General features: G+C 41.5%; 2 protein-coding genes across 2 annotated transcripts; one reads left to right on the forward strand and one right to left on the reverse strand.

Moving 5' to 3' along the window:
• Positions 1 to 1,190: 1,190 nt before the first annotated feature.
• LOC149817242 (Pectin lyase-like superfamily protein) lies at positions 1,191 to 7,532 on the forward strand. Its single transcript, XM_089988143.1, has 5 exons — positions 1,191 to 1,684; positions 2,389 to 2,509; positions 4,496 to 4,670; positions 4,787 to 4,857; positions 6,200 to 7,532. The coding sequence occupies exons 1-5, from the start codon at positions 1,244 to 1,246 to the stop codon at positions 6,865 to 6,867; spliced, it is 1,476 nt and encodes a 491-aa protein (XP_089844269.1). The 5' UTR covers positions 1,191 to 1,243; the 3' UTR covers positions 6,868 to 7,532.
• A 366-nt stretch (positions 7,533 to 7,898) lies between these two features.
• Positions 7,899 to 9,691, reverse strand: LOC149817243 (photosystem I reaction center subunit N, chloroplastic-like). Its single transcript, XM_089988144.1, has 3 exons — positions 9,280 to 9,691; positions 8,216 to 8,341; positions 7,899 to 8,090 (listed from the first exon to the last, which is right to left on the reverse strand). Exons 1-3 carry the CDS (start codon positions 9,580 to 9,582, stop codon positions 8,001 to 8,003), a joined length of 519 nt encoding a protein of 172 aa, XP_089844270.1. The 5' UTR covers positions 9,583 to 9,691; the 3' UTR covers positions 7,899 to 8,000.
• Between the last annotated feature and the right edge of the window lie 332 nt (positions 9,692 to 10,023).

The raw sequence follows: 10,023 nt of genomic DNA on the forward strand, positions 1-10,023 counted from the left end.
CGAACCCAACCCGTTTAATAAACGGGTAACCCGACACGACCCGCCAACCCATTTAATAAATGGGTTGGGTCGGGTAAACGGGTTTTCAGGTTGGCGGGTTGACGGATCGGGTTGGCAGGTAGGCAGGTTGGCGGGTCGGGTTGGCGGGTTGACGGGTCCGGCAGACGGGTAGGCGGGTTGACGGGTCGGGCAGACGGATTGGCGGGTCGGGTTGACCCACCCGCCTAACCCGTTTATTAAACGGGTCAGCCGGGTTGGCATACCCCCAACCCGAACCCGACCTGTTTAACAAACGGGTTACACGGGTCGACCCGTTTATTAAACGGGTTGGCTTAAGCCCAACCCGAACCCGCCTAAAAGGCGGGTTGGCGGGTCTGGTTGGCGGGTAGTGTCAGAAATTGCCACCCCTACACACAACAGGTTCAAACTTCAAAGTTAAATCAAAGCAGTTGATTACTTAGAAAAGAAGTGAGAGACAGGGTTCAGATAAAATGATATTCGTTGATTGTAAGAAATAAAATAAAATAAAATAAAATAAAATAAAATAAAATAAAATAAAATATGATAGAGATGAGCATTAAAATAAAATAAAATATGATATAGATGAGCATTAAAATAAAATAAAATATGAAATAGATGGGCATTATGCGTCATGGACCATTGGTCCTAACAGCCACCCTGACCCCTCTGCGTGATGCGTGGGCCCCACCAACGGGGTCACATGATATAGGTTCGTCTTAAGGCAGTGACCACCGAATAATTATGAAAAATAAACGGAGAAACAAATAATATGGTTGGCAATCAGAATGGCACATTAGTGATTTTTTAGAATAACATGGGCAATTGATAACAACACCCTTATAAAAAAAAAAAAGAATGATCCTACAATTTCCAAAACTAAACAAGAAATTCAAGAGAAACACCTCTCTCAAATAAAAGATTCAAGAGAGAGAAAGCCTCTCCCTCGTATTCAAGAGGGAGAAAACGTCTCTCTCTCTCTCTCTAAAATAATCATGAAAAAAATGGGAGAAAAAAATATTATGGTTGACAATCAAATGATACATACATGTAATTTTTTCCGACAAATTGGGCAATTGATAATATCCCAAAAAAAGAATGGCATCCTGAAGTCTCCAAAATTCTCTCTCATTCTAACCAAAGATTCAAGAGAGAAAACGTCTCTCTCTCTCTCTCTCTCTCTCTCTCTCTCTCTCTCTCTCTCTCTCTCTCTCTCTCTCATTCAATGGTCATGGACATGGAGAAAACGCTCTTACACAGCGGTTTCAGGGCTTACAGATCATCTTGGGCGGTTTTCCTTCTGGTTCTAACCTTCCTAGCGGTTTCATGGATGCATGTGAAGGGGTTATTCCTATTACCGACGTGGGTATCGGGTGGTTTTACGGCCGGTGGTGGCCGGGAAAAGACGTGCTCCGGCTTCTTTGATCCAAGCGGAGGAACCAACAGGAAGGTGGTTGTCTCTGTATCTGATTTCGGTGGTGTTGGGGATGGGAAGACGTTGAACACAGAGGCGTTCGTGAAGGCCATCGAATATCTCAGGGGTTATGGAGAGAAGGGCGGGTCTCAATTGAACGTGCCCACGGGTATGTGGCTCACCGGAAGCTTCAATCTCACGAGCAATTTCACTCTCTTCTTGGAGGAGGGTGCAACCATCTTGGGGTCTCAGGTAGAGAGATTTCCTTTTCCTCTCTCTCTCTGAGGGAAAAGATGAAAATAATAATAAATAAAAAATGCCCTCTCTCTCTCTCTCTCTCTCTTTCGTTTTATTGATTTTGGTTGTTATTTTATTTGGTGGTTCATAAGAATTAATTGGCCCTGATGAATATATTTTTTTCTTGGCTCCTTGAATTCAACACCAACACTCTTTCAAAAAAAGAAAAAAAGAATTCAACTCCAAGAAACCTATTCGTATTGGCTAGCTCTCTCTCTCATTTTGTTGATTTTGGCTGTTATTTTATTTGGTTTTTCATAAGAATTAATTAATCCTGTTGAATATATTTTTCTTGGCTCTTGGAATTCAACTCCAACAAACCTATTCACTTTGGTTGGGTTCATTTGATTTTCCCTTACTGCATGGTTTCAACCAGGGAGAGAGAGAAAGAGAGATGTATGTGAGCACTCCATGTCTTTTTCATTGTTTGACTTGTATTTAATAAACTTTTGATAAATTCATTGAATAGATCAATGCATAGGAACGTGAATAGATAAGCGTTCGAGGGGTTCTTATGAATTTATTGATTATTTTACAGGAAGGTCTAAGTTCCAAACAAATTAACTAGCATAGGTTATGAAAGATTTTTACAATGCTTTGAACTGTCTGTTTCATTTAAATTTAAAGTCAAACACTAAATTTATTTCTGGGTGTAATAGGACGTAAAAGATTGGCCAGTCATAGAACCATTGCCTTCATATGGGCGTGGCAGGGAGAGGTTGGGAGGAAGGCACATCAGCCTCATTCATGGTGCAGATCTTAGCAATGTTGTTATCACTGGTATCTCTTTCTCTCCATCTATATATATATATGTATAGTAGTTGCCTACTCCGTTTCGTACCTACTGCAGTACTGCAGCATACCACAAGTAAATACGGGATTTCTATGTTGTTTTTGGCAAATCTGACCCTGCAGATCCGTTTGGTATGGTTCATTTTCTAGAAAACGTCACTTGGATCGTGTTTTAAGTCTTGAATATTTATGATATTTATAAAAAAATTTACGCCGTCAATTTTCAAACCTACCCACATGTCAGAAATGGACGCTGAAAATGTTGGTTTCTATAAAATTTAAGCACCTAAAGCACATCTGTATGGTTTGATTCGAGAAAAACATGGAAAAACCCTTTCAAAAGTACCATAGGCTGCAGTAAGAACAGATCGGTGTAAGCAGCTACCTTCTACTTTCTCTGTCTTATATATATATATATATATATATATATATATATATATATATATATATATATATATATATATATATATATATATATATATATATATATATATATATATTAGTGTGTGTGAGAAAGAGAGACAGGCAATGAATATCTTAGGGTGCATTTTATTACCTAGGGAGGAGCTCATGTAGCATGAGGCCCACTTCTACATCTAGGGAGATCTGGTGCAATGTGATTGCACACTTTTGGTGCGGTGTTGCACCTAATCACCCATCATCTGCTGTTCGGCTGGAGGGTGATCAGGTGCAGCAGTACACTAAATGTGTGCAATCACATTTCACCTGATCCTCTTCCAGATCCGAGGTACGTAATCAAAAATCTTATTTTTTGGGGATCTGAGATTCATTTTTAAGGGAAATTTGCACTTCTTTTGTCCAACCTGGAGTGGTCTGGCCAGAGATACATGAATCTCAAATCCTTGGTTCTGAAATCTGATTGCTCGGATTTGAGAACCGAGGAACTAAGGTGCACCCCTAAACTATACTCCAATGCAGTCATGTTTCTTTTAGGTTATGGAATTAATGAAATGTACCAAAGGCTACATATGAGATTTGCCAGTGTGTAATGCAACTAGCAGATTTCAAAATCCAGGTTTGCTCAACAAGAGTTTGGTAACATGATTCACTTAGGGCCTGTTTGTTTCATTTGTTTATACATGCAAACAAGAGGGAGGTATATAATGTTGGGGCCTATTTAGGTCATCATGGACTTTTCTCACTTATCTTTTGGGTGTTTGTTTCACTTATGGTGGAAAAGGAGTGCCAGTTTGGCACTTCCCCATGAAAGTGGCATTTAGCAAATGGGCCCGAGCTCCAACCCCTTGGAAAGGAGGAAGGATCAGGTGCAATGTGATTGCACACTTTCAGTGTGCGGCTGCACCTGATCACCCACCATCTTTGAGATACAACCTGTCAGCTGGTGATGGGATCAGGTGCAGCCCCACTCTGACAAGCTATGCAACAGAAGATGAAGGGTGATAAGGTGTAGCGGCACATTGCATTTGTGCAATGTGATCAGGTGCAGGAGTACACTTAAAAGTGTGCAATCACACTGCACCTGATATTAATTCCTTGGAGAGGGATTTAGTGAAAAGATCAGGTGCAATATGATTGCACAAATATTTGTGCATTAAGAACCTGATCACCCTCCATCTTGGAGATAGGGCCTGTCGGGTGTGGGACCCAAGAGCTGATGGAGGGAGATCGGGTGCTTAATGCACAAATTTTGTGCAATCATATTGCACCCGATCCGAACCCAGGGATTTATGCCTCAAGCTCTTATTTGATCCAAATTAGTGTCCTGAAAGTTGTATGCCACATGCATGATCTTCTAAAAGTTCACTTTCTTTAGTATTTTATAAATTTGTTGCTTCTTCAGTACTCCATACTTGCTTGAATTTTCTAAATGGACCTAATTTGGGATTCATCAATGGGACCCACAACCGGAAGGAGGGAATAGTTTGAGAAAAGTTGCTTGCTTTTTCGTGCCTAGAATCGGGGGCATAGAAAGAGTCTAATTAGTTGATGCAGGTCAGAATGGAACAATAGATGGTCAAGGATCAATGTGGTGGGACCTTTGGTTTAATAGAAGTTTGGAACGCACAAGAGGTCATCTGATAGAGTTCATGAACTCTCAAAACATCCTCATCTCTAACATTACTCTGCGCAACTCTCCATTTTGGACCCTACACCCTGTTTATTGCAGGTTTTCTCTCTCTCTCTCTCTCTCTCTCTCTCTCTCTCTCTCTCTATATATATATATATATATATATATATATATATATATATATATATATATCATGCTTTCTCATCTTCTTGCAGTAACGTGGTGGTCAAAGGATTGACAATTCTGGCTCCACTTCATTCCCCAAACACAGATGGTATAGACCCAGGTTTGTAATTAACTTTGGTACTTGAAGACTGCAATTTGGTGACTTGTTTAAGTATATAGTCTCTTGCCCATGGTTGGCTTTACCGGTGACGAAGTACGAACAGGTGCAATCACATTGCACAATTTAGTGTGCTGCTGCACCTGATCTGCCCCTCATCTTCTGTTGGGCCCAATAGCATTCGGGTTGTACCTGGAGGGCAGTCAGGTGCAGCAGCACACTCAAAGTGTGCAATGCGATTGCACCTAATCTATACTCCCCCGGTGACTTGGGCAAAAATCGTTTGGGGTCTAACTCGCGACTCGGTGTGACTCGGTGATTTTTTTTTATATTTAATATTTAAATTTCTAGAAAATAAAAGAATATACGAAAATGTAAAAGAATACTAAGACATGACACAAACAAGTGAAACCCTACTGTCTATGCCCGGCGCGGTTTCTTCGGGTTATAAATTAAAAAAAAATGAAGAGAGTATTTGCTGGTATTTGACAACAGGAAATTATTTTCCTATGGAATGCAGGCAGATGCAGTGGATCAAAATAAAATTTGATCTCATTGAATGACTGGTTCCAACTGAGTGGTAGCCGGGTTCTGGCTCAAAACGAGCAGAACTCAGACCGGCGATTCTGCCAACCATGCTCTTGACCACTTGAAGTAGGGGGGATGCAAATGGGTCAGATTCAAGATGGAGGTTCTCGCAATTTTTTGCTCTTTGAGATCCAATTCTATTCCAAATCTCCATGTATTTAGCTGTTCCGGATCCGAACGTTTTGCATCCGTAGGGCCCCAGCTCGGTTCAGACCTTAATGCAATGTAGGCTGGCCAGGATCAAGTGGTCACGGTTATGACGCGGAGTATCATATCGCTAATGGCAGCAGAACATGCTTTTCTCATGGGCCCACCACAACATCTATTGCTGGGGGCCCGCAAAACTGTGGGGCCCTGCAGCACATGTCACTTCTACTTAAGCTATGTGATGCAGTTAACTTTGTGCATATGGGCTTAACCTAGTCAGTTGTATGGTCAAGTTTGTGATGCTCATCTGACCTGATTACCAAGACAGTCTTCGGCTGTCATCGGATCTCAAATCCGAGAGAGATTTTGGATTTGAAATCCGAGGATTTGAGTAAGGACCCAATGTTATCCCTATCTTTATGCACTTCTAGACCCTGAAAAATGACTTCATGTTGAATACTATTGAATTTTGGTTTAAATCATATGGTCAAATCTTTTCTCTTGTCATCAAGATTGATGGTCTATTTTACAGGTAGCAGATACTTTGGTAAAATTGGACTAATGATACTTATCACTAATTACACATATCCTTTTTCATTTAATGTTGAAGATTCAAGTTCTCATGTGTGCATAGAGGACTGTTACATTGAGAGTGGGGATGATCTGGTGGCTGTGAAGAGCGGCTGGGACCAGTTTGGGATAGCCATGGCTCGGCCGAGTACGAACATAGTGGTCCGAAGGGTGTCCGGCACAACGCCAACATGCTCCGGTGTCGGAATTGGAAGCGAGATGTCAGGCGGCATCTCTCAAGTGCTGGTAGAGGACTTGCATGTCTGGAATGCAGCGGCTGGCATACGTGTGAAGACTGATAAGGGGAGGGGAGGGTACATAGCAAATGTGACCTTCACCAACATAACCATGGAAAATGTGAAGATACCCATAAGGTTTAGCAGCGGTTCGAATGACCACCCAGATGAGAGGTGGGACCCCAAGGCATTGCCCGTAGTGAAAGGGATTGTCATAAAGGATGTGGCTGGCTCTGGTGTGGGGAGGGCCCCACTCTTGGAGGGGCTTGAGGGGACCACCTTTGAAGATATATGTATGGCTAATGTGAGGCTCCAAGGCATGGCATTGGGTAAGATGGCATGGCAATGTGACTTTGTTTCTGGCTGGTCCAGTGATGTGCACCCAATGCCATGCCCACAACTTCAAGTAAATGGTTCTTTGAGCTGGTGCACACATGTCATGCAAGAAGCCATGAAACCTGGCGGCATGTGATATACGTCGACAAGAGTTTCTTTTTCAATTTTTTTTTTGAAAGGTAAGGTGCGGTTAGGCAGACCCCCACCTGTTATTAATAAACCGTACCATCGGGTTTTGAACTTGCAACTTCCCAACACAAGGTGACGTGCACTAACTGCTACTACCAGACAAGTCGAGCTCCCGTTGGTAACTGTGGGCCCAGACCTCTCGAGGGACAAATGGGAGAGCTAGCACAAGCCATCAAGCAGATCAAGGGTTTGCTTGTTGGAGTTTTTGGGATTCTCATTACAACCATTCTATGGAGACATTCCCTTCCAACCATTCTTCTTGATTACCAGAACAACAGCCACCCCATGTGGCAGAGGGATTCGATCCTGGGGTTCTAGCACATGTGACGCTTTGGTTCTGCCTGCTAATGAGGGGGAATCAGTGTGGTTCTTTCAATTTATCAATGATTCTCGAGGGATGACGACCTTGATGAAGATTTTTATAGAAATTGATAAAGAGATTTAGAAGTTGCCAAATTGGATATTTTGGATGGGCTTGAGTCATTTGCCCCTTGATTTTTTTGTGATATAGCACCACCATGATGTAGATCATTTGATAATGGTATGGATCTTTTGTTTAGTGTCACAGTTTGATGGGTCAAAATGCTGTGAAACACTAGCTCACCACCTAAACTCTCTCTCTCTCTCTCTCTCTCTCTCTTTATTGCATTTTTGTTTAATGGTATGGATCTTGGTAGATGTTTATGCGATCTTGCGTATGCATCTTAGTGATCTTCCACTCCCTCCTGCTGATGCTACCTATCCTTTGTCGCAATCTGGGCAAGCAGCTCCGGCGTGAGCCCATTTTATCTGTCTAATGTTCTTTTCTCTTGTGCTTTCTTTATTTGTTTTGGCTTTTGTTCTTGTTCAGTTCATGGGTTCAACATTTTGTTGATCTTCATGAGTGGTAATGTTGAATTACCTTCGTCTCTCTCTCTCTCTCTCTCTCTCTCAGCGCAGCAAGTGTACATGGATCAAGAGATAAGTGATTCTGCAGCATTTTGTATGCAAGAAAACTTGCTAAAATAAATTATATGAGATAACAAACGCCATTCACATGAGTAGAAAATACAGAGTAACCATGGAAGATTTGCATCTTCTTCACCACTTCCAGAAGACATTTGAGCCACACTTGTACTTGTCTTTGCCTTCACACTCCAATGCTATATCATCACTCAAGAACTTGACTTTCTGCAAATGCAATGAAAAAGGATTAAATCAATAATTAGTGATCACATTAATCAAATGAACAATATTATTTTGGCAGCTTAATTAAGCCTCAATAGAAGTCCATGAATTCAAGTTGAAAAACCAACCCCTTGCTTCGCCAAGTCTTGGCAACCAGTGAAGTTCTCCGGGAACTTGCATGTTCCTAGTTCAACCGTGTATGCTCTTGCGAAGTTGGCGCCGCTGGTGGCCAACCGCTTCTTGTCATTCAGTTCCTGCAAGTTCCCATTGGATCAGTGTTTTGTTAGTTCTGATAATCATACACCAAACCTTCTTTATAGTTAGATATCCTGGTCTAGTGATTATGGTACATAACTTTGTGGATGTCTGGCATCACTCACATCATGACCAAGTTCATGAACTCATTTACTTTCCAAGATCTAGTGCACAACTTACAAAATTGTTGTCTGTTTGGCCTCATGTGAATCTTAGCTCTTCAATCTTTCTTCTAAGGGAGAGATGAGTTCATGTTCATAATCTTGGCATGTTTCTACATGAGGCCAACCACACACCGAGTGGAAATTAGCCCTATAACAACCACCTCAAAGGGCTATGTCACAAGGGCACAGGCTCGATATGGATACAAGATGCAACTAATTTTTTTTTTTTTTGAAAAATTAGGACACCAAGGCATGGAACTTTTTTACTTTTAATTGATAGACAAATATATTTTGATATTTTAACATATAGAAATGCAATTATTATTGAAAATATTATTAAAAAATATTAACTTACCGTAGAACCCACCTAATAGGCTATCAATTGACAGAACCCTGACCCATGCTATTATTATACAACTTACCCTTTGTAATATTGTTTATGACAATTTAACACCTTGAAATTCAAAATATGGTTTTCAGTGGCTTGAAAGGCTAAATAAGCAGAAAATTATTCAATGATAAATAGATAGGAAATTTTGAAAATTCTTAAGAAAGAAGGGAGAATAGAATTAATGAAAGAAAAGAAATGGTAATCTCCTATGGCATGTAACTGCATTTGTACTCCCAGAGATTATCAATCACAAGGTAGAAAATCAAATTTTGATGAAAACTTGTAATGGAAATCATGGATCTCTCTCTCTCTCTCTCTCTCTCTCTCTCTCTACACATACCCAAAAAAAATAAAAGAAATGAAAAAAGGTAACTTAAACTACCTTGTTGGCCGTGCTCTTGTCTAGGTAATCCTCAATGATGCCTGCATTAGCAGAGGAGGTGGCTGCAGTGGTGAAGAGTGCTGCAGCCAAGCACAGCATAGCAGCCCTTCTCCCATTCTTCTCACCCTCTTCAGCCTGGACCTTGCCTTGCTGGGCTCTGATGCATGGGGAGAGCTTAACACTCGAGCTGGAAGAAGATGCAGCAGGCTGCATGGAGACCAGCTTCCAGTTGGCAGCCTCCGAGGGGCTGCTGCCTGAAAGGGCATAGCTGCAGGCCAGCACGCTGGAGTTCATGGCTGCCATGGCTGCTTGTGCCTGTGTGCTGCACACGTGTGTATGCAGTGAATTATAGCCTTGGAAATGAAGGGGAGAGGGGGCAAGAGTCTTTAGTTTTTTATGACATAGGGAGGGGGGGGGAGGTGTTGATAATGATAAGGGGTGTGGTGTGCATGTGGATAAGGGGTGATTTCCACCCGCTTGTAGTGGTAGGAGATTGGCTAGTGATTCTCTTGGCGGGCCCACCACAGATTTTGCAAGGTAAAATTACAGTTATGTGCATGCCTACTTGGTCATTGGACACCGGCAGCTTCCAACACCTTAAAAAAGTAGGGTAGGCATAGTCAGCGCAACTAAGTCTTTGATCTCGGAGTTGATTTCCCCATTCCTCATAGACAAAAAAAAACGGTTTATACCATTATGACTGAATTTACTTTGTTCTTCAAAAATTATACTATGTATGTTATG

The sequence above is a fragment of the Nuphar pumila genome, chromosome 14 (genome assembly GCF_984573655.1).
Source record: "Nuphar pumila chromosome 14, dmNupPumi1.hap1.1, whole genome shotgun sequence".
Lineage (NCBI taxonomy): Eukaryota > Viridiplantae > Streptophyta > Magnoliopsida > Nymphaeales > Nymphaeaceae > Nuphar > Nuphar pumila.